The following is a 25,083-nucleotide window of genomic DNA, read 5'->3' as shown; positions in this document are numbered from 1 at the left end:
AACTAATGTTTTCCTATATTGTGTGAGTATTTAGCTACATTCCCAGACTACGGGTTGTATTCCTTTCTTTGAAGACAAGAACCATTAACTAGACTGCAATCACAGTTCATTTAAGTACTGACTTGAACACTTTCTCATATTTACTTATTTTTGTTACACACTCATCTGTTATGCATTATGCAAAATGTTTGCAAAATATTATTACATAGAATTCTCCTAACTTTAGGAAATAAATATGATTATGGTTATGACTATCATTTTAAGAATAGTAATTTTCCAAACATTCTATAGCTAGTAAAAACTATTGTGATATCATTCATATATCCATCCTATATTGTCTTTCCAGGAAATATGATATGATATGGGGATTTCTGATCAGAGATGATATCCAGCACCATAGGCCAGACCATGGAGTCTCCTAATCACACAGACCTGGATACTTCTATCTTCTTTCTCCTGGGCATCCCGGGTTTAGAGAAATTCCATATGTGGCTCTCACTTCCAGTATGCTGCTTGGGCACAGCCACAATTGTGGGCAATATAACCATCTTGGTTGTTGTTGCCACAGAGCCCGCCTTGCACAAACCTGTGTACCTTTTCCTGTGCATGCTCTCTACTATTGATTTGGCTGCCTCCTTCTCCACAGTACCCAAGCTACTGGCTATTCTTTGGTGTGGAGCTGGACATATCTCTGCCTCTGCCTGCCTGGCACAGATGTTTTTCATTCATGCCTTTTGCATGATGGAGTCCACGGTGCTGTTGGCCATGGCCTTTGATCGCTATGTTGCCATCTGCCACCCACTCCGCTATTCTACCATCCTCACTGATGCCATCATTGCTCGCATTGGGGTGGTCGCTATGATGAGAGGTTCCCTGCTCATGCTTCCATGTCCCTTTCTCATTGGTCGTCTGAGCTTCTGTCAAAGCCATGTGATCCCACACACATACTGTGAGCATATGGCTGTGGTGAAGCTGGCCTGTGGAGACACCAGGCCCAACCGTGTATATGGGCTGACAGCCGCACTGTTGGTCATTGGAGTTGATTTATTCTGCATTGGCCTCTCCTATACCCTCATCGCACAAGCTGTTCTTCGCCTCTCATCCCAAGAAGCCCGGTCCAAGGCCCTAGGCACCTGTGGCTCCCATGTCTGTGTCATCCTCATCTCTTACACACCTGCCCTCTTCTCTTTTTTTACGCACCGCTTTGGCCACCATGTCCCACTCCACATTCATATTCTTTTGGCTAATGTCTATCTGCTTTTCCCACCAGCTCTTAACCCTGTGGTATATGGAGTGAAGACCAAGGAGATCCGTGAAAGGGTTGCCAAGGTGTTTCAGTGGGGACCAGGAACTCAGCTCAAATCATCTAAGTAATTATGAAGTATAGAAAATTAAAAACATCTTTTCAAGATTAAGAAAGTCTCAGTATTTGAAACTGGAAAAATATTATAATGTTGGGATAAGTTCTTCTGAATATTTCTGTTCATTTATAATATTCATAAATCAAAGAAGAGGGAAGGGTTTCTGTGTTTCTTCTCTTTGATTCAGAGAAGTGTAACATAAGAACATTCTTCCATCTAGATAGCAAATAGATACAGAAAAGCTTCCTCTGCCTTGGGCAGGGTCTACCTAGTTCATAAGAGCTTCTGCATAGCCATGGGGTTCCCACACTTCCTGGGCCTCTCTTAGCACCCAAAGCATGAAGTGCAAATTCACAGCATCTGGAAGGATCAGGAGACAGGACAACAAAGCTACAGCTAAGGAAGAACACATTATTAAGTTTTTTCACAAATCCTGTCTTTCCCCATTAGACCCTCAAGAGGGAAAGGGAGAGGCAAACGGCCAATAAAAACGTGAGTGAGCAGCTGCTTGAGGCTTCAACTGAGAATATTGCTGTTTTTTTTTTTTTTTTTTTTTTTTTTTTTTTTTTTTTTTTTTTTTTGCTTTTGCTCATCATCTTGTTATCCTGTCTACATGGGACATAAAACTCCTGGCCATTTACACATTCTCACATCCTCAGAAAGCATCAGTCTTGAGAGAGAAAAACTAAGATCTCTCCTTTGAAAATTCCCATGCTTGATAAAATAAGTATTCTTAGTTTGGTACTTCAGACAGGCAGAGAAAATGGTTTACATATATTTTAACTTAATAAAATAGCCAGTGCATTGTTTGGCAAAATGATACCTTGCATATCACCAGTTTTTACTTTGCATTTCAGTACCTGAATTGAGATAACTTTAACATATTTTAAAGAATTGTGTCCAGTTCCAACTGGGCATGGTAGCACAGGCCTACGATCCCACAATTTTGGAAATGGAGGCAGTAAAATCATAAGTTCAAGACCAGTTTGTGTTCTATAGCAAGCCTCTGTCTCAGTTGTTACTCCCACCTTGAAAAGAGAAAAAGAAAAAATAAGTACATACAAATCAAAATATGGCAATTCTTCCCCGAGTTAGGTTTTCATTCTCCAAATTGACACTTTGATAACACCAAAGTCCCCAACCTATTTCTGTATCTGCAGGACTACCTGTATTCTGTCTCAGGTCTGGGACTTCCTGTATTCTGTCTCAGGTCTGGAACTTCCTGTACTCTGTCTCAGATCCAGGACTTCCTGTACTCTGCCTGAGATCTGGGACTTCCCGTAGTCTGTCTCAGGTTCTTGAGCTAGGGGCTCACAATGCTTCCAAATAAACTCTTGCCAAGTGCACAGATCGGTGTTTCTACTTGCTCACAACTTCTCATTTTATTGGGTCTCTCAGCACTTTGTATCTGTGGTTTTGTTCATTGTACATTTTATAATGAAACATTTTTAAAATTATACTCAGCTGCCTTCTACAATACCTTTCTCCATGCTTAAAATGTACACTAATTTCTGTATCATAGAATTAAATAAAATGATTCAAATAAACTACTTTAAATTCCAATCTGTATATGAACTTTTGACATCTATAACCATTATTTCTTTCTTCCTTGATGTGTTCACTTTTTGTTATTTCCTTCAATGTTCAAGAAAGCATAAAATATGTTGGCAAAGGCTCATCCCATCATCCAGTTCTATTTCTTGGGTCCACAATTTGTTTGAGTTTACTGATACTTTTTCTTTGTAGCTCATTTCCCTCTATATCCCTTTGCCTCTGTGTTTGTGCATGCATACCATTTGTGTGTTTGTGTGTGTGTGCATGTGTATGTGTGTGTGTATTGATAGAGATCAAGCTTAGTCTTACAATCTTTACCAAGTAATTGTTTAGCGACTGAATTATATCTTAACCTATAACTATTGTTTTTCAAAAAAGATTCTTCTTAGCACACATAAATTGTAATAACAAGTATCATTGTAAAAATTTCAGACAGCTATATAATAAAATTTGATCATACTGACCTTACCCCATCACCTTTGCATTCCTTCCACTCCTGCTTCCTTCCTCCTCCAGACTATCATCTCTTCTACTTTTAGTCCTAAAAAGAAATTTCTTTTTGGTGGTCCAATTAGTGTAACTAGGATTCTCACAGAACTGTGAGTGAGGGGTTATTTGTCAGAGTATGGGCAATGTACTAGCAGTTATACCACTTAAGCAAAGCCTTTCATTTCCCCCAGCGATTAACTGCTCATAGATTCGGAGGGCAATGATATGGCCACTTAAACCCCTCACTCCTAACAACAAGATGGTGTCTTGAGAGCTTCTCCCTATTCTATGATGAAGGTTAAAGGCCCAATCTTGTATAGTTCATCATAGTCAATAGGAGCTCCATACAAGGCAAGTCCTGAACAGAAGACAATGTTCTACATTTCTCCTTTTCTCCATCTTACATTCTTTCTGGCACTTTTTTTCTGAGATGTTATCTAAACCATGGAAGGAATCAGATAGATGCTATGTTCATGGTTGAGCATTCAAAGTCAATTATTCTCAACACCTTGACTAATTATGAACCTCTCTCATAACCACTATCCACTGCAAAAAAGTAGTCTTTCTGACCAAAGCAAGCATAAATGCTTTGAACATAAACATAAATATTTAGAAGTCAACTTGATGGGCATATGATATGGGATTCACCTCTGTATACTGTGGTTACCATTAGTGAATAAAGAAACTGCTTTGGACCTATAGCAGGGCAGAACAGAGGTAGGTGAGGAAAACTAAACTATTAATCTGTATATCACCAGCAAAGTTTCAGCACATCTGACTCTGGCAGTGGCTCCATTACCTCTCCCTGACTCTGCCTTCCTCCTCCCATGCTATAGGCCAAGCCAGTTCTTTATTCATTAACCAATAAAAGCAACACACAGACAGAAGGACCTCCCACATCATTTCCCCTTTAATGTTTAAATAAAAAGGAAGGCTTTAATATAGTAAAATTACATATAATAAGACAGTTATCAAACAAGAATGCAGTTACAATATTTATATCTACTTTATCTTTTATCATAATTGACAAAAACTATATCTACTTCCTATCTATTCTTCAACTCTATCAAAGACTCCAGAAGGATATAATATTACCTAAGTAATCACTAAGTTTGTTGTAAGCAACTTTCAAAACTCTGGAATTGACAGACACCTTGCTACCTGGACCCAGAGTTCTTCTGTACCATTGGGGCATCCATCTTCAGTCTATAGGCCCATGGTATCCTGTAGACTTTTCCATGAAGTAGGAAATTTGAAAGACAATTCTGCCTATATTGGCAGTTTGTCAGCCACTTTCTTCTGTGTTCTGCAGAATGCCTGGCAGGCTCTTTCATAAAGCATGGACCGTGAAGGATCATTTCACCTTTAGGCAGGTTCAGCAGTCATTTCCCTGTGGGCCCTGCATGTCCAGTTAAGCAATTCAGGCAAGAGGAGTTCCTTGTCCAAATGGCAAACAAACTCCATAAAGAGTCTCTTCAATGTCCATCAACCTCTTGAAATAGATTGGTGCTGCCAGGAACAGATGTGTCTCACTGTCATGAAAAGTCTTAAGTTATTAAAACATTTTAAATGCCATATTCTGAAGGTCTCCATAAGATCTGAAGAATATCTATCTAACTGAAATATATCTCTATACATCTAGAAAATCTAACTAACATGACTACAAGCTTAACAATTATAGGTGAGTATCTATTAACTTAAATTTCTTATGTATTACATTTTTAAATGAGCTTCACAAACGAATACTTTAATCAAGAACAGAAATATATACACACACACAGTATAACAAAATTGACCTTAAATTTGTATCAATAAACCAACATCTATACCAATGCAAATTATTCATATCTATATCATATCACTCTTTAAATATAAAGAAGTGTTTACAAACAATATTTGGGAATATGGGCATAGTTTTGTGATACTGCTTCCTGCTATTTTGGGGCACTGTTAATCAGGTTTTTCATGGTGCATCCTGTGTGCTAGGTTCATCTCTGTCAGCAGTCAGGTGAAGTAATTTTTTGAGGGTGTTCAAGGAGACCTTTCAGGGCATTGTGTTCTATCAAACCATATTGGTCTGGAAGTAATTCACAGGTTCTCATCTTCTGTGAAAAAAAAAGAAGAACCTCATTTACAAAGCAACATAGCCATAGACCCAAATTCGGAAGTCAAGATACCTTTATAATATACATGCTGGTTTAGCTTAGCAGCCCATACAATGAAATGTTTCTCTGTACTTAGCTTCTTCATAGTCAAAAATTTCAAAGATATCCCAGCACTCGGGAGGCAGAGACAGCCAGATCTCTGTGAGTTCGAGGCCAGCCTGGTCTACAAGAGCTAGTTCCAGGACAGGAACCAAAAGCTACAGAGAAATCCTGTCTCGAAAAATCCAAAAAAAAAAAAAAAATTCAAAGATAACAAAATAATATACATAATCCAGACTCTGTGAATTTTCCACTTTTACGTGGCTCATTTTTCTTTACTCCTTTTAATTTATGACTATCTGTACTCTGCCTGCTTAAAGACTTTTTTTTAAAAAAAATCAATTTACTTCTTTTCCAACTCTGTATCCTCTTTTTCTTCTCTCTCCCAAGTCTACATACATACATCCAACACTGTGACCCATTTAGAGATCTTTTATGTCTGAATCTATCCTATTGTGAATCTATAATTCTTTACTGTCTAGGAGCACTTCCTAAAATGCTAAGCGCTTCTTAAAAACTTAAGCTGCATCATTGCTAAGGGAAATATGGCAGTGTCTGCTTGCTCTGCCCAGTCCAGCATGGCAGAGCACCTTGCTGTATGAGAGCCACGTACACAAGCCTACTTCCATGCCACCATTAAGCAAGCTACAGCAGTCTAATCACAAACCCCAGTCAAATGCTCTGTAGCCAGACTTTCTGCCTGAAAGAGTCAGAGTTTGCACTGGCAGTATAGCCCAGAAAGCCAGCATTTCAAAAAGGCGTGGCTTTTTTCCTGCTACACCTAAATCAGGAAAACTTCTCTTAAAAGAGCTGCAGCATGCCATCAGCAAACAACAAGAAGCTGTGTTAAACTCTGCATTTTTGTGTCTAGAATTAAGCTCTCTCAGGTTTTTAAGTGAATTTAGTCCACCACATTGGCGCACCAGTTGTAGAAAGGAGGGACCGCTTGTTCATCCTGGCTGCCCAGAATCAAAATAACCACACAGAAACTATATTAATTAAAACATTTCTTGGCCCCTTATCTCTAGCTTCTTATTGGATAATTCTAACATATTAATTTAACCAATTTTTATTAATCTGTGTATTGCCACATGGCAGTGGCTTACTGGCAAAGTTTTGGCATGTCTGACTCTGGCAGTGGCTCCATTGCTTCTTCCTGACTCTGCCTTTTTCCTCTCATGCTATTGGAAAAGTGAAAAAAATGCTTTATTTTTCCTATAAGTTTAAATTCAGTTCTAATCTAAGTTGCAAAACAGAAACATTAGCTAGGGAAAAGATTTAAAATAAATACCAGGCAGTGGTGGCGCACTCTTTTCATCCCAGTACTTGGGAGGCAGACACAGGCAGATCTCTGTGAGTCTGAGGTCAGCCTAGTCTACAAGAGCTAGTTCCAGGACAGCTAGGACTTTTATACAGAGAAACCCTGTCTTGAAACAAACAAACAAAGAAAGAAAGAAAATAGTGAACCATGTGATCAAGCAACCCTATATCTAGGTTTTTACCCAGAAGATTTGATGTAAACATGACAAACCAATAGTTGAAAACAAATTTGCTGTAGCCTTGGTCATAATAGCCAAGTTGAGGAGTCAACAAATGACTGGAATATTATACCTATGTAACAGAATGCTGCTCAACACTAAATAGGAAGAAATTCTACCATTTGTGTCAACACCAATAGAATCAGAGAACATTATGCTAAAAGAAATAATCCCTACACAGGAAGACAATACCACATTATATCTCCCAGATGGAGTCAAAATAATTTTTCTCAGAGAAGGAAAGAGACTTGTTGTCACAGTCTGCACTGGGAAGCAGAAGGATGATGGGCAATGAAGGAAGCCCTCAGGTTAGTATTAGGATTAGTCTGGTCTTTATAGATCAATTACATAGACTCCTGAATAGAGCTGGACATTAAGAGCAATGCACTTCAATATTACCAACAGAATAAATTTCTGTAAAAATAAGCATAAAATACTTTGGGTGAAGTATTCATTAATCAATTTAAGTTAATCATCCCATATACTATCAAAAATTAAATGCCATATAATAAAATTAATCAAGTGAATAAATGTATATCTTAAAAGAGAAATAAAATTAGACTCTATCAAATATAAAGGTTGTGTGGTCTGAGGCAGAAAGGAGTAAGTGAGGGCCTCAGAGAAATGCCAGACTTGTACAATCATATGGGTCTGACACTTTCAAACTCTCAAGATGAGCTCCTTTGAAATGCTCACCTGAGATAGTAAAACTAGCCCATCTCTAAGCCTGTCTGCACTTTGCAGTCATTGAATTATGGTGTGGCTAATTAATATTACCCTTTGTCGTGTTGCATTTATCATGAATACTCACTAGGGAGTATATATGCTTATTGAAATATGAAAGACATGAGAAACAGCTGAAAGAAAATGTACCTTGTTGTTAATAGTTATTTCTTGGAGCTGGTAAGATGGTTAGGCAGGTAAGGGTGCTGGAAAGTAGTCTGATGATCCTAGCCTGATTGCCAGAACCCACAAAATGGAAGGATGGAATTGAATATTAAAGCTATATTCTAACCTCCACACATGAACTTTGACAATTGTATGTCTACACACACACATACACACATACACACAAGGGCAAAAGAATATGCACCAGCAAATAATTGTTTGTTGTTGGTTATACTATTTTTTTTTCAATTTTTATTTTATGTTTATAATTGCCTCCTCAGGAATAAGCCTATATTTTGTATAACTAAATTGTTAACATGCTACCTTAAAGATGTTTTAAAACTTTGGTACATAACTTTGTAGATGGTGTGTGTGTGTATGTGTGTGTGTGTGCATGTATGTGTGTGTACTCAACAAACCTACAATATCTTCCACTATGGTATAAAATTGAGAATGAAATACCTAATAATTTTGTAAACAGCTAATTTAAAACACACACATATATAATGTGTCTGAAGTGCAGCATATAAAGGAATTAAAGCTTAATTTGGCCCGAGTCACACCTGATCACACCTTATACACAATGACCAAGAGTGTAAAGGCATCAGTTACTTTAAGCAAGAGTACAGCAGTTTTGGAAAGTTCAGATTGTTGGAGAAAAAACAAATCACAAAGAAATGAGAAACAACTGCAACCAAGTTAATTGCAGAAGCCATAGTGCTGGAGAAAAAGGATGTGAGTGAGGCAAAAATAAATATTACAAGGAATAGGCTGCTTTTTCACTGAGATGATGGTCCAAGAAAATAAAGGACATGACAAACACCAGAAGTTGAAGAAGTAGGAGTCTGGTTTTAACAGGATTTGGAGCACCCCACTGTAGCTCCTTTAGTATGACAGATGTAGGTTTTTCATTAGGTAGGATATGATTATGTTCCCTAATTATGAAGATTCAATTATATAGGAAAAGCCCCTGAGATCTGTGTACAACAACATACATAATACTTCACTATGCACTTTGATGATCTGAAGATATATCTCATACTAAATGTTTCTAATACAGTAATAAACCTCATTCTGTGTGCCTAAATTCTGTCTTTAAAGATCTACTAAGGCTCAACTAAGACAAATCTTTAAGCTATATCTCCATTATATGGCACATTAAGCTGAAAAATTCAACTACTGTCACTTAGCATTGTTTAACCTCATTCTTTTGCAATCTCCTCAAGTTTGTTTGTATATGATGTAGACTATAAACTAATATGTATATCCCCTGAATTTCAGCATTTCTGCAAGTCTTTACATGTTTATAATAATACTTTTTATAAAAAACTGTTTAAAATATTAATGGATATCTGTATAATCATACATAATTAATATTATTAATATTAGTTAACAAAATTAAATAATTATTAAATAATTAATAGTAGTTAAAAAAATTAAATATCCCATAATTACATACTAAAATTATAGCTGTTGTTATCAGTGAATAAACAAAGTCAAGCAATGATGAGAAAGATATAATGGAAAAAGGTCACTCACTCACTTCTATAGCATTTCTGAAGAGATGAAGAAATGCATAGATAAATTCTAGCTCTGTTTTTGTGGTTACACTGCCTGACATAATCAAGGACCTTGCAAAAACAGATTTCTTATTTGTTTTGGAATTTTTTCCCTGGTGAGTCCAATTGTTAACTGTAATACTTTCTTTGGCAATGGCAAGAATCAAGCCCTGGACTGGGAGTGCTGGCACAGCTTTCTACCATGAACTCACCCCCAGCCCACATAACTCTGACCTTTAAGTTTATTTCTCTTGTTGTAAATCTCTTGAATTATTGTAATAACACCAAGTCCTGCACGAAGAGATTGTCTATAATCTCTATTCTGCTGTAATACTGACATGTGCATCATGATGATGGCTTTAAAATATCATTTAGAGATCCCCATCGTAGAGTTTATCTTTCTGAGACGGATATATCTGTTTGACTTTTTGTAGCTCTGTTTTGAGATGATTACATTCTGTCCTTGTCAGTTCCAGGTCTTGTTCCTACACTGCTCATGCTTTCTACCTCGTGGTTTGAGAAGGATCTAAATTTCTCATCATTCACTGAATTTCCACCTTTGTTCTTAGCTGGAGAAGTTCTGCTTCTTTAGATTGTAGCTGTGCATTCAGTCATTTCAAAGACTCAGAGTTGTTTTTATTTATTTTATTCAAACTGTTCTTCAAAGTATCTCTATCAATGCAAACCTCTTGACAGGTTTGGTGGGTCTTATTAATTGCTTCTTGCACCACAGAATTTGCTTCCTTAATCTGAGCTCTACAAGCTTCCTCCACCCAAGCATTTAATCTTTTTTTAAGAAAGAATTTTTTTTTGCTTCCAATTTCCAGAAGGATCTATATATGTTTTTCTTTGGGTTCACCTTGTTATTTGACTTTCCTATGCTTGGGAACTATAGGCTTAATGTCCTTTGTTTATGGCTAGAGTCCACTAATGAGTGAGTACATATCATATTTATCTTTTTAGGTCTGGGTTACCTCACTCAGGATAGTGTTTTCTATTTTCATCCATTTGCATGCAAAATTCAGGTTGTCATTGTTTTTAACCACTGAGTAGTACTCTAATGTGTATATATTCCACACTTTCTTTATCCATTCTTCCATTGAGGGACATCTAGGTTGTTTCCAGGTTCTGGCTATTACAAATAATGCTACTATGAACATAGTTGAATAAATGCTTTTGCAGTATGATTGGGCATCTCTTGGGTATATTCCCAAGAGTGGTATTGCCAGGCAAAAGTTGGGAGCATGGGAGTGTGTTGAAAGAGCGGTGGACTGCGTTCCTGCTGCCCGGTTCCTGGCCGCCTGGCTAGCTTATGCCCTGAAATAACAACACACAAACTATATTCATATAAACACTGCTTGGCCCATTATATCTAGCCTCTTCTTGGCTAACTCTCATAACTTGACTAACCCATTTCTAATAATCTGTGTAGCATCACAAGGTAGTGGCTTACCAGGAAGGATTCTAGTCTACGTCCATCTTGAGCTGGAGCTTCATTGCGTCTGAGTCAGAGAGGAGAGCTATGGCATCTGGCTCACTTCCCTTCTTCCCAGCATTCTGTTCTGTCTACTCCACCTACCTAATTTTCTGACCTATCAGACCAAGCAGTTTTCTTTATTGATTAACCAATTAAATAACAGATTGACAAATGACCTTCTCACATCAGGGGTGGGAACAGGGGTGGGAGTGGGGGACAAAGAGAGGGGGAGAGGGAAGGGAGAAGGGAAAGACTATCTTGGGGGAATGGGAGGGTGGAGATGGAGGAATGGCAGATATAGGAGCAGGGAAGAAGATATCTACATTAAGGGAGCCATTTTAGGGTTGGCAAGAGACTTGGCTCTAGAGGGGATCCCAGGTGTCCACAGGGATGTCCCCAGATAGGTCCTTGGGCAGCAGAGGAGAGGGTACCTGAACTGGTCTTGCCCCACTATCACACTGATGAAAACACAATTATAGATGCTGACATATCACTGAAATCACAGAATCCTAAAAAAAAAATATTTTGAAAGGTTTAAAATAATTTACCCTATGTCATGTCACATGTCCATAACAAAATTTCAAGTTCTTATTATGATGTAATTTCAGGTTTACAGCAATGTTACAACACTAGAACAAGAAATGCTTTGCTGTACATGGTAGTGCATGCCTGTAATCCTAGCACCAGGGAGGAGAGACTGGTGGATCTCTGTGAATTCAAGGCCAGCTGGATCTACACAACAAGTTACAGTCCAGCCTAGGCCACATAAGGAGATCTTCCCTCAAACAAACAAATGAACAAAACAAAATAAAAATTTTATGCACTATTCACAGAGATTTATCAAGTACTTACATATGCCCAAGTTGAGTTATCTTCTTTTCATATGTACTATTTTTCTGAGCTATCATAAATGAATTCTGTTTATTCTTAAACATCTCACTGTGCATTTCCAAACATGAAGACAATGATTTATATAACCATGAAAGCATTAACAAAGTTAAGGTGCCAGGGGCCAGCCCCAGCAGTTGACAGTTCCCTGAGAGGAGGTAAGGAAGAAGTGTGCCAGGCATGGTGGTGGTGAAGAGAACCCTACAGCCTGCCTGACTGGCAATCAGGTTGCTTCTTTATTTATACAGATTTATAAGTCAAAGACAAATTCATGATTTTTAAAAAGATACAGATTATTATCATTTTTGTCTCCAGACAGGTGTTTGATTTTCTAGACCTTGTATGGGGGTGGTAGGTTCATCTACAATTAATAAGTACAGAACAGATTTTTTCTTCTAACATAGTCCTATAACCCTATTTCAAAGCATCTATAGACTGTTTTTGCTAAGGAAATCATACATTTTACATAACAGCCAGTTTCCAGGCTGACAGCACTGTGGTTTCAGAGAGTCAGGCAAATAGAAAGTATCTGAGTCAGTTCGGGTGAATCATCATGCTTTGAATAGTGTGCTGTCAATCGTAGAGTACAGAGTGCTACTCCTAAATCAGCCTATCATTGAACTTCTATTCCTCTAGGGCCATACCCTGCACACTCCCCCATTTAGCATGTTACTTATTTAGCAAACTCTGAACATAATGTAAGAAGAGACCTTTGATCTGTACTCAAATTTCCTGGTCAGTTGGCGCTCACCAGTCTCCCTTATGTTTACATTGTTCTAATTGCCTTGCTTAGGTTTGCTCAGGGCCGGGTGTACCAAGAAGATCCTGGAGTAGTGGCCTCATAAAAACATTTCTAGTATCTCTGTGCTTATTATCATAATCTCCAGGACGTAAGGAAGATTTCTGAATAGGGTCAGATAAAATGATTCCCCTAAAAGCTGAAGGAGTAGTAAGTTTAGGATGTTCCTAAAGAGACTCAGACATAATTTTCTCTGGCAGACAACGTTAAATGAATTATAATGCAGAATACCCCCAAACATGCAGCATGCAGTGCCCAAATTGACAGCATGACAGCGAAGGCAGCAGTCGGCTCAGCTGTGCTACAACTGCGCCAAGCAGCTGTGCTGACTTCATGATTCTTGCCATTTCCAGTGTATATAGCTGTGCCATTAAGGAAATCGCATCAGTATTTTAATTTAGTCCACATGGGTCTAGTTTAGTTTTTCAAAGTTCTATGATATCATTGGTGAAAATGCTTTGAGAAACTATTTGAGATTCAATAAGGTACAAGATCAAAAATTCCATTTGCTTTTTATATCTTCACGAGACATTTCTTTTTATTTCAGCTTTACAGTATAATGGGCAAACATGTGTATTTTTGAGGTATGCAGTATGCATTTTAATATGCCTATGTGTTGTGAAGTATCACCATACTCACACTAACTCATGTCTCATCAACTTTACAATATTCACTCAAAGCAGTTCCTAATCTTCTTGCTAAAAAGCCATACTACAGCAGCGTGTCATTCAAGAGGAATCATGTACACTCCCACCACAAGGCATTAGGATTGGTAATACAAACTAAAAATTATGTATTTATGTGCATTTATTTATTTGTATATGTGTGTCTGTGTGAGTGTCTGTACACAGGTAGGCAAACAGGCATGTGTGTGTGTGTGTGTGTGTCTGGGGTAATAAAATCCCTGGTCCTCGTGACTGAACTAATCTTCCTAACTGCTGAGCCATCCCCGCAGCCCCAGTAACACAACTCTGTAAAGCAGTTTTTGAGTAAGTAAGCAACAGCACAGATGACATGGATGAGCGCTAGCAGCCTGCCGCAGAGGGGCGTGTCCCATCGCCATCAAACAACAGTCACTCAAGTCCAAGAGGAGCCCATTTACTTAAATTTATTCTTTGAAAATTTCATACAGGTGACCATGTATCCTTTTTGTTTGTTTGTTTGAGACAGGGTTTCTCTGTAGCTTTGGAGCCTGTCCTGGAACAAGCACTTGTAGACCAGGCTGGCCTCGAACTCACAGAGATCTGTCTGCCTGTGTCTCTCAAGTGCTGACATTAAAGGCGTGCACCATGATCACCCAGCTTGTAGCTTGATCATAATCACCCCTCACATCTCCTCTGGTTCTCCTGGATCCCTCACCTCCTCTCCCTCCCAAACTCTTGCTCTCTCTATTTACTTTACTTATTTTTAGCACATTGAGTTGTGTTAGTACAGCCCATAAACATGTGAGTGTGAGTTCATACACTGGGGCATCGGGCACCAATCAGTGTCCACACCTATGGAAAAAAGTGACACCCTTACCCAGTAGCCATCAACTGTCCAAATACAAACAAGCATCCACTCAGTAGCTCGCAAGACTACTCCACCTTACTCTTCTATCAAATAGGAAAATTTCCATGTTTGTTGAATATTTTTTGAGATAATCTCACTATTTAGCCTAGGTTAGCCTCAAACTTGAACTGTTCTTGTCTCAGCCTCCCAGGTGCTTGTTTCTGGTAGCACAGACTAAACTGATTCATTTTTTTTTTATTTTATAATAAGGACACTAAGAAAATACATGAATATGTTTAAACATCAATACAGTGTATGAATTTTATTCACATTTGTTTGCGATTGCAGGTTTCTTATTAAAAGTAATTCTATAATTGTATAGATTTTTACTGTAAAGTGTATAAAAATTTGCCCATGTAGATGCCAATAGACATGTGATTTCTCAGGTTTAGGTTATGCTACAGCATTGTAGATTATGTTGCAATCAGTGTTCTACTTGTTGTATTCTGGTGAATGTAGGTGTACACTTTTTTGGAGAGAGAACTGGAGTTTACATGTATTTTTCATTACAAGATACACAAATAATAGCTGTTAGGATTTACACCAGTGGTTCTCAACCTGTGGGTTGCAACCCCTTTGTAATCTCACATCTGATACCCCGCATATCTGATATTTATATTACAGCTCCTAACAGTAACAAAATTGCAGTTATGAAGTAACAGTGAAATAGTTTTCTGGTTGAGAGTCACCACAACATGAGGGAATGTCAGTAAATGGTCCCAGAGTCAGGAGGTTGAGAACAAACACTGCCTTACATTCCTGCTATGGGTGGTGTGTGACAGTGCCGGTTCCTCTTCCAGGGCAGCATCTGATACGTCTAGGTTTTTCATCACCTACGTGTGCTGGTATGCATCCTACGTCATGAGAGACTCAATCTGCATTTATTCTCCAGGTAACTAGGAAAGCCAATGGCCACTGGCCTGCTTGTTGACATGTTTGTTCTTCCCTGCCTTTTTCTTTTTCTTGCCAATTTTTGACAGGGTTATGTATGCACAATCATACCAGCTCCTCCTTTGTGCCTGGTGTTTTTGTATTTTGCCTTTTTTCACTAAAATATTAAATTTTTTATTTACTCTAGTCTGTAATTTTGTGAATAACATTTTTGTGACTTCATTTCAAAACCTTGCCTACTACAAATCACAAAGAAGATACATGTCTTAGTTTTCATAGCTGGTTCTATTGTTTTTTCTGAAACTTACTTTGACAAGAGCCATCTAAGGCAGGCTGATCTCCGTGAGTTCTAGGACAGGCTCCCGAGCTGCAGAGACACCCCACCAAAAAGAAGTCCTTCCTGAAAATCACAGTCCCCCCAACCTTCAGCATTAACAACTCACACGCCATACACACACCCCACCACAAACCCCGGAGCACACATCCATCCTCACGCACCCACATACACAAGCACAGTTCGATGTTCCTTTGGGAATCATAGGCACTGGATTTTAATTCTGCCACAGTTGTTAAAGCATTTTCAACATTCATCAGGCTCTGAGCTTCCAACTGGATAGGCCTCTGTGAATTTTTTATGCTGTTTCATGGCAGATGGTCAGGGTTTCCAAAAGAAAAAATAGTGAACCGTAGAACGCCATTTCTGTACTCTAAACACTTAGTTAAGTTGGAAGTGACGTTTGGAAGCAAACAGAGAATTTGGGATTTAATAAGTTTCCTCTAGGTTGAGAAAAAATATGAGATATGATTAGAAATAACAAATGTAGAGCATTTTTTCCTACAAAGACGCAAAACTAAAAGAAAAATTCCAAGCAATTGTTATAAAAACAAAGGAGGCAGTGAAAATGCCCGTTGTGTCCCTTACACAATACAGTGTTTGTTGAGGTCATTTACATATAATTTTTATTTAGAAATATCACAGACAGTACACTAGAAGGCAGTTAAAGTTCTCCCAGGGCATCCAGACTCAATCCTCTAGTGGACCCAAGGGAATGAGGATACAATTACTGCATCACTTTTCAAACACAATTTGTCTAAGAGACTCCGGACTTCCTCTCCTGGGACCTTTAGTCATGGGGACTGGAGGGATGGCATCCTCCTTGTCTTGTGGGTGTGGGGGATGCCCCTCAGTGGCCACACTGCCTATCCCGATTCTCAGGATTCAATAAATATCCCTTACAGTTTGGAAATGGGACGTGCCCGGTGTGTGGCGCTCACCCAGGCTTGGGGAGGGTGGCAAGGGCATCTCTATACTTGTGTGTGTGTGTGTGGGGGGGCTTCATACAGGCCACCAGCAGTGGTAAAACTGTCTTGGAGGGGTCTGAGCCCTCCCTTGGCCTTGGCGGGACACGTCACCTGTGTGCAGGCGTTTTGCTGCAGGTCCTGCGGAGCCCCTGCATTTGTGAGGTTGCCTGGTCTGCTCAAGCCTCAAACTGCTCCAGTGCTTTCTCAGGTTAGGTGAGAAGACCTTGGGCGTTGGGAGGACCCCGGGCATTGGGGTACAGAGTGGGGTGCGTAATCCGACGCTACTGAGAGGTTATGGGAACTGGGGCGCAGGACCACCTGGGTTTGGTTGTTGGGGACTGGCTGCAGAGACCAGGCAAGCACACAGTTGTCAACCTCAGGGGGCCACCTCAGGCAGCTGACAAGGAGGGGGTGGGGCACAGACCGGAGCTCAGGGTTTGGGATGGTGGGAAGAAAGGAATTCAGAGCATAGGCTGTGCTGCCACAGGACAGGAGGTAGCTAACATGCCTTTAGGTACTTATTGGTGCAGCCTGCCTGGGTCTCAGCATGAAAAGTGCTCCAGGCAGTTGCTCTCCTGTAACTGAATGACAAAGATGGAGAAGGTAGAGTCAGTTTCCTGGTTAGTGAACCAGGAGGGAAGGCACATGAGTTTTACAGGGATCTGCATGCTGGCTCATATGAGCAGGCTAGAAGGCTTTACAGAAATTAACTTTTATTTTTTATTTATGGCTCCTCACCCACAAGAACTCAATTAAAATGAGTTCTATTTTTATGATTATAAAAACATAACTCCCCCATCAAAAACCATAAACCCAAAGGGCAGAGACTATAGAAAATAGATATCAAAGGTGACAGCACATTATTGAAAAATACATATTAAATAAGAAATACTGTAACAGGGGCAAAGACATGATAGCCTTTGGTAAGATATAGTAGTATTAACAGTATATGTAATGTATGCACACAGAAACACGTTAGGAAATATGTATATTTAACAAAGGCAATGGGAAATCTCAGAGGACAAAAATGGTAAAAAGGGATTGGTAGAAAGAGTAAACCAAAGGACTCATCATTTTAGGCACCATTAGCTGCTCTTGAAATGTGCCAAACATTTAATTTGGAAAAAAATTAACATAGCTCAGGATGTTAAAAGACAATAATGAGAAATCATGAAGAATGAGGAAACCCAACTAAAAATTTCACTGACTTGTAAGATCCTATGGTCTACTGAGGACTAAATCATTAAATTATTTTCAGAATCCTTTGAACAGCGCCTCAGTAACTAAGGAGCAGCATCAATTACTGATTAAGAACACGAATTTTAAAAGTCCGAGTCCTAAGTGTTTAATCACTGAGACGATGAAATCCTTCTTTCATCTCTTTTTTAAAATTTATTTATTTCAGAGTCTTGCAGTGTGTCCCAGGCTGGACTGGAGCTCTTCTGCCTCAGTCTCCCCAGTGCAGGGATTATAGGCATGCAGCCAACATGCCGGGACCAAACTGTTCTTTAAGGTCATACCTATAGGAAGATGTGGATTGTCATTAACAGTTGAGTAAGGCATCTTTTTTTTAAAGTCTCTTTTAAGAAGTAGTAAAAGAATACAGTGGATTGTTAATCTATCAGGATGAAAATTTATCTTTTAAAAATTTAGAGTCAGGATCTGATCAGTAACAATCTCTTGAATGAGTCACTGAATTAACAATAAAAAACAATACAAACAAAACTGTGCCTTTAAAATTACTTGAACATTAAAATGCACTGTATGGTTTATACTGACAGTAATTGCGACCGATGTCATCTTTTGTCCCTTCTTTAGAAAACCTACACAACTGTAAACAGTTTTATGGTGGTGCTAGCCTGGTCATGTCAGTGCAGAATAACACAGATCTGAGGCCAGCTTCCTTCGTTCTGAATGGGATCCCAGGCCTGGAAGACATGCACGTCTGGATTTCCTTCCCGTTCTGTTCCATGTATACAGTGGCTATGGTGGGGAACTGTGGACTCCTCTACTTCATCTTCTTTGAGGACTCCTTGCACAGACCCATGTACTACTTTTTAGCGATGCTTTCTCTAACGGACCTTGTCATGTGCTCTAGTACGATCCCCAAAGCCCTCTGCATCTTCTGGTTTCATCTTAAGGAAATCGGATTTGATGACTGTCTGGTCCAGATGTTCTTCATCCATACCTTCACAGGGATGGAGTCTGGGGTGCTCATGCTCATGGCTCTGGACCGCTACGTAGCCATCTGCTACCCGTTGCGTTATTCCACCAGCCTCACCAATCCTATCATTGCCAAGGTTGGGTTTGCCACCTTCCTAAGGGGGGTGCTGCTAATTATCCCATTCATGTTTCTCACTAAGCACTTGCCCTACTGCAGAGGCAATATAATAAATCATACCTACTGTGACCACATGTCTGTAGCCAAGTTGTCCTGTGGCAACGTCAAGGTGAATGCCATTTATGGTCTGATGGTTGCTCTCTTGATTGGGGGCTTTGACATCCTGTGTATCACTGTCTCCTACACCATGATCCTGAGGGCAGTGGTCAGCCTGTCCTCCGCAGACGCTCGGCAGAAGGCCTTCAGCACCTGCACTGCCCACATCTGTGCCATCGTTTTCTCCTACAGCCCAGCCTTCTTCTCTTTCTTTTCTCACCGCTTTGGGGGCCACACCATCCCTCCATCTTGCCACATCATTGTGGCTAATATTTACCTGCTTTTGCCTCCCACTATGAACCCTGTTGTCTATGGAGTGAAAACTAAGCAGATACGAGACTGTGTCATTAGGATTCTTTCAGGGTCTAAGGATTCCAAAAGCCACGGCATATAAACACGCTTTGCCAGGGGGAAAGAGAAGAATTACACAGAATTGCCTGTTAAGGCAGGAGCTGGACTTGAGTTTTGTGCATGGTGATAGACATGGATCTATTTTCATTCTTCTACAGATTGACATCCAGTTTTGCCAGCACAATTTGTTGAAGATGCTCTCTTTCTTTCATTGTATACTTTTAGCTCCTTTATCGAAAATCAGTTGTTCGAAGGTTTGTGGGCTAAAGTCAGGGTCTTCTATTAGATTCCATTGGTCGACTTCTCTGTTTTTATGCCAATACCAAGCTGTTTTCAATATTGTAGCTCTGTAATAGAGTTTGAAGTCAGGGATGGTAATGCCTCCAGACAATCCTTTATTGTATAAGATTGTTTTGACTATCCTGGGTTTTTTGTTTTTCCATATAAAGTTGATTATTGTCTTCTCAAGGGTTGTGAAGAATTTTGATGGGATTTTGATGGAGATTGCATTGAATCTATAGATTGCTTTTGGTAGAATTGCCATTTTTACTATGTTGATCCTCCCAATCCAAGAGCAAGGGAGATCCTTCCATTTTCTGGTGTCCTCTTCAATTTCTTTCTTCAAAGACTTAAAGTTCTTGTCAAATAGATCTTTCACTTCCTTGGTCAGAGTTACCCCAAGACATTTTATGCTATTTGTGGCTATCATGAAAGGTGATGCATCTCTAATTTCCCTCTCTGCTTCCTTATCCTTAGTGTATAGGAAGGCAACTGATTTTTTGGAGTTGATTTTGTAACCTGCCACATTACCAAAGGTGTTTATTAGCTGTAGGAGTTCTTTGGTAGAGTTTTTGGGGTCGCTTATGTTTACTATGCTTATGTACTGCAGTAAAAAACAATTGTTTTTTACTATTTATGTACAGCAGTAAAAAACAATGACTTCTTGAATTTTGCATACAAATGGACGAAAATTGGAAACACTATCCTGAGTGAGTTAAGCCAGACCCAAAAAGAGGAACATGGGATGTACTCACTCATATTTGGTTTCTAGCCATAAATAAAGGACATTGAGACTATAATTCATGATCCTAGAGAAGCTAAATAAGAAGGTGAACCCAAAGAAAAACATATAAGCATCCTCCTGAATATTAACCTTCATCAGGCGATGAAAGAAGACAGAGACAGAGACCCACATTGGAGCAGGAGCACCGGACTGAAGTCTCACGATCCAAAGGGGGAGCAGAAGGAGAGAGAGCACAAGCAAGGAACTCAGGACCACGAGATGTGCACCCACACACTGAGACAATGGGGATGTTCTATTGGGAACTCACCAAGGCCAGCTGGCCGGGGTCTGAAAAAGCATGGGACAAAACCGGACAATGAGGACTACTGAGAACTCATCAACAATGGCAATGGGTTTTTGATCCTATTGTACGTACTGGCTTTGTGGGAGCCTAGGTAGTTTGGATGCTCACCTTACTAGACCTGGATGGAGGTGGGTGGTCCTTGGACCTCCCACAGGGCAGGGAACCCTGCTTGCTCTTTGGGCTGATGAGGGAGGAAGACTTGATTGGGGGAGGGGGAGGGAAATGGGAGGTGGTGTCGGGGAAGAGGCAGAAATCTTTAAGAAATAAATAAATTAATTAAAAAAAGGCAGGAGCTGATTAAAAAAAAATCCTAGTAGATGCTTTCTTTCTTTCTTTCTTTCTTTCTTTCCTTCCTTCCTTCCTTCCTTCCTTCCTTCCTTCCTTCCTTCCTTCCTTCCTCCCTCCCTCCCTCCTTTCCTTCCTTCCTTTCTGGTTTTTTGAGGCAGGATTTCTCTGTGTATCAGCCCTTGGCTGTCCTGGAATTAGCTCAAGTAGGTCAGGCTGGCCTCGAACTCACAGAGATCCTGCTGTCTCTGCCTTCTATGTGCACCCACCTCCCAGCAGCTTCTCACTCTTTTGAAAAACTAATCTAATGGATAGACCAGATTTCATTTGACAAAGTCCAGTGAAAAATAAATAGAGCACGAGGACTTTAAGTCTTGTTTGCAAATATCAACTTTAATTTCTACGTTATTTGCAAGCTTCTGCTTCTTCTAGAATATGAATGTATGTATGTATAAAGATATGAAATACTTGTATCTTCAAGTGCTTCTTTCTTCCTGAAAAAGATAGGGATATTTCCCATAAAGTCATGAATACTATACACTTTAAATAGCTAGGCATCTCCATAGGATCTTATTAGGCTCACTAGGTTTCACCTATCCAAGACACTGGCATAATTACTTCAAAAAGAAAAACTGACCATCCCATTTCCTTCAAGAGGACCATAAAAAGCTTGCAGTCTAGAAAGAGAGCTAATTCTGTGAATCACATATAAAAAAAGTATATATTTTCATCTAGAAACATCATATGAGAAACTATCAAATTGTATATTTAAGTTTTATCAGATTGTGAATACAATAAAATTAAATGTTTCTCTAATATTTAAAGATTCTATTAAATTAATAAAAATAGTACAGAGAAATAGTATTTTTATATTTAATGTTTCATTAGCTGAGCTGATTTTACAAGGAATACAGAGCACACACAATTTTTATTCTTATCTTTCTCTGTTCAGGAGTCAAGAAAACACCTTTTGTTCTCAAATTAGTGACATACAGTCATCAAATTTCAGTCATTCATTCTGTAAGTCCTTCTGTACTGTATCATATTTAATGACCTGGGAGATGACACCATCTTTACAATAGGTGCTGTAGACTATTACCAAGGTCCACAACTAGTCAACACACTGAATAAGTGCCTATACGGTGTCCAGTGCCAACCGATGTAGCCAGATTGTAGCGTATACACGTAAGGCTCAGGGAAAACAATACAAGTTGGGGTGGGAAGATTATAAGAACTGGAGGATCAGGGCACTTGCTGCTAGATATTACTTTCTAGACTTAACAGGGAAGGTGCATCCGTGAAACCCTAACAGTGTGGTTGCCTAAAACAACATCTTCCTAATGTAAACACCAGTGGACATTCCTGTGTGAATGGGGGAAGTTTCACAAGGCCATATCCCAAATGAAGAATTACTAGTAACCAATGGTTTCTGAGATAGGAGAATAAGTTTTTCCCCAGGAACCATCCCCCTAATAGGTTATCTAATACCAACAGGTTAGCCCTGAAACATGTATCAGCAACACTAGGTGAGTTTGGTAGATGTGTGTGTGTGTGTGTTTGTGTGTGTGTGTGTGTGTATACACCCACACATGTTTTATATGTAACAATAATTAAATAAGATTTCATGGATTTGAGATATGATGGGGGGAGGAGTGGGAGAGGAGGTAGAGATGAATGGAAATTATGTAAATAAAGCACTACTATATGAAATTCTTTTTTTTGTTTGTTTTTTATTAATTAATTTATTTAATATTAAAGATTTCTGCCTCTTCCCCGCCACCACCTCCCATTCCCTCCCCCTCCCCCAATCAAGTCTTCCTCCCTCCTCAGCCCAAAGAGCAAGCAGGTTTCTCTGCCCTGTGGGAGGTCCAAGGACCACCCACCTCTATCCAGGTCTATTAAGGTGAGCATCCAAACTACCTGGGCTCCCACAAAGCCATTACGTGCAATAGGATCAAGAACCCATTGCCATTGTTCTTCAGTTCTCAGTAGTCCTCATTGTCCGTTATGTTCAGCGAGACCGGTTTTGTCCCATGCTTTTTCAGACCCCGGCCAGCTGGCCTTGGTGAGTTCCCAATAGAACATCCCCATTGCCTCAGTGTGTGGGTGCACCCCTCGCGGTCCTGAGTTCCTTGCTTGTGCTCTCTCCTTCTGCTCCTCCTTTGGATCGTGAGACTTCAGTCCAGTGCTCCAATGTTGGTCTCTGTCTCTGTCTTCTTTCATCGCCTGATGAAGGTTAATATTCAGGAGGATGCTTATATGTTTTTCTTTGGGTTCACCTTCTTATTTAGCTTCTCTAGAATCATGAATTATAGTCTCAATGTCCTTTATTTATGGCTAGAAACCAAATATGAGTGAGTACATCCCATGTTCCTCTTTTTGGGTCTGGCTTACCTCACTCAGGATAGTGTTTTCTATTTCCGTCCATTTGTATGCAAAATTCAAGAAGTCATTGTTTTTTACTGCTGAGTAGTACTCTAATATGTATATATTCCATACTTTCTTCATCCATTCTTCCATTGAAGGACATCTAGGTTGTTTCCAGGTTCTGGCTATTACAAACAATGCTGCTATGAACATAGTTGAGCATATACTTTTGTTGTATGTTTGGGCATCTCTTGGGTATATTCCCAATAGTGGTATTGCTGGGTCGAGAGGTAGGTTGAACCCGACTTTCCTGAGAAACCGCCACACTGCTTTCCAAAGTGGTTGCACAAGTTTGCATTCCCACCAGCAATGGATGAGAGTGCCCCTTTCTCCACAATCTCTCCAGCAGAGGCTATCATTGGTGTTTTTGATTTTAGCCATTCTGACAGGTATAAGATGGTATCTTAATGTTGTCTTGATTTGCATTTCCCTGATTGCTAAGGAAGTTGAGCACGATCTTAAGTGTCTTTTGGCCATTTGAACTTCTTCTGTTGAAAAGTCTCTGTTCAGCTCAGTGCCCCATTTTATAATTGGATTGATTAACCTTTTACGGTCTAATTTCTTGAGTTCTTTATATATTTTAGATATCAGACCTTTGTCAGTTGCGGGGTTGGTGAAGATCTTCTCCCAGTCAGTGGGTTGCCTTTCTGTCTTAGTGACAGTATCCTTTGCTTTACAGAAGCTTCTCAGTCTCAGGAGGTCCCATTTATTCAATGATGTCCTTAGTGTTTGTGCTGCTGGGGTTATACGTAGGAAGTGTTCTCCTGTGCCCATGTGTTGTAGAGTACTTCCCACTTTCTCTTCTATCAGGTTCAGTGTGTTTGGACTGATATTGAGGTCTTTAATCCATTTGGACTTGAGTTTTGTGCATGGTGATAGATATGGATCTATTTTCATTCTTCTACAGATTGACATCCAGTTTTGCCAGCACAATTTGTTGAAGATGCTCTCTTTTTTCCATTGTATACTTTTAGCTCCTTTATCGAAAATCAGGTGTTCATAGGTTTGTGGGCTAGAGTCAGGGTCTTCTATTCTATTCCATTGGTCGACTTCTCTGTTTTTATCTATTTGACAAGAACTTTAAGTCTTTGAAGAAAGAAATTGAAGAGGACACCAGAAAATGGAAGGACCTCCCTTGCTCTTGGATTGGGAGGATCAACATAGTAAAAATGGCAATTCTACCAAAAGCAATCTATAGTTTCAACGCAATCCCCATCAAAATCCCATCAAAATTCTTCACAGGTCTGGAGAAAACAATAATCAACTTTATATGGAAAAACAAAAAACCCAGGATAGCCAAAACAATCTTATACAATAAAGGATCGTCTGGAGGCATTACCATCCCTGACTTCAAACTCTATTACAGAGCTACAGTACTGAAAACAGCTTGGTAATGGCATAAAAACAGAGAAGTCGACCAATGAAATTCTTAAAAGAATAAAAATTATTTTAAAAAATTGTGGTTGGGTTATGGCTTATTTGATAAAGTGCTTGTCATGTAATCATAAGAATCCTGAGATTCAGAACTAAAGTAAAATAGCTAAAAGCAATGTCATGACCTTGTAATCTCAGCATTCAGGAACTGGAAAGAGGAGGCTCTTCATGATTGGCTGGGCAGCTAGCTAGTTTAATTCCTACATCCATAGATCACCATGTCTTTCAACCCTCATCAAAAAAGTTGCTTTCAGTAAAGAGAAATCAATTCAGGCACTGTG

At 39.4% G+C, this 25,083-nt stretch overlaps 2 protein-coding genes across 2 annotated transcripts; both read left to right on the top strand.

Moving 5' to 3' along the window:
• Positions 1-390: 390 nt before the first annotated feature.
• Positions 391-1,374, top strand: LOC130880654 (olfactory receptor 52P1). The gene has a single exon (XM_057779795.1). It carries the CDS (start codon positions 409-411, stop codon positions 1,372-1,374), a length of 966 nt encoding a protein of 321 aa, XP_057635778.1. The 5' UTR covers positions 391-408.
• Positions 1,375-18,366: 16,992 nt separating this feature from the next.
• Positions 18,367-19,332, top strand: LOC130880379 (olfactory receptor 52N4). Its single transcript, XM_057779376.1, has one exon. The coding sequence runs from the start codon at positions 18,367-18,369 to the stop codon at positions 19,330-19,332; it is 966 nt and encodes a 321-aa protein (XP_057635359.1).
• Positions 19,333-25,083: the final 5,751 nt, after the last annotated feature.

Source organism: Chionomys nivalis, chromosome 8, assembly GCF_950005125.1.
Source record: "Chionomys nivalis chromosome 8, mChiNiv1.1, whole genome shotgun sequence".
NCBI classification, from domain to species: Eukaryota; Metazoa; Chordata; class Mammalia; order Rodentia; family Cricetidae; genus Chionomys; species Chionomys nivalis.
The sequence above is the reverse complement of the archived record's forward strand: the minus strand, read 5'-3'. Positions and strand labels throughout refer to the sequence as shown.

Coding starts and splice junctions, on each gene's coding strand:
- LOC130880654 (XM_057779795.1), top strand. CDS start 409: ATGGAGTCTCCTAATCACACAGACCTGGATACTTCTATCTTCTTTCTC.
- LOC130880379 (XM_057779376.1), top strand. CDS start 18,367: ATGTCAGTGCAGAATAACACAGATCTGAGGCCAGCTTCCTTCGTTCTG.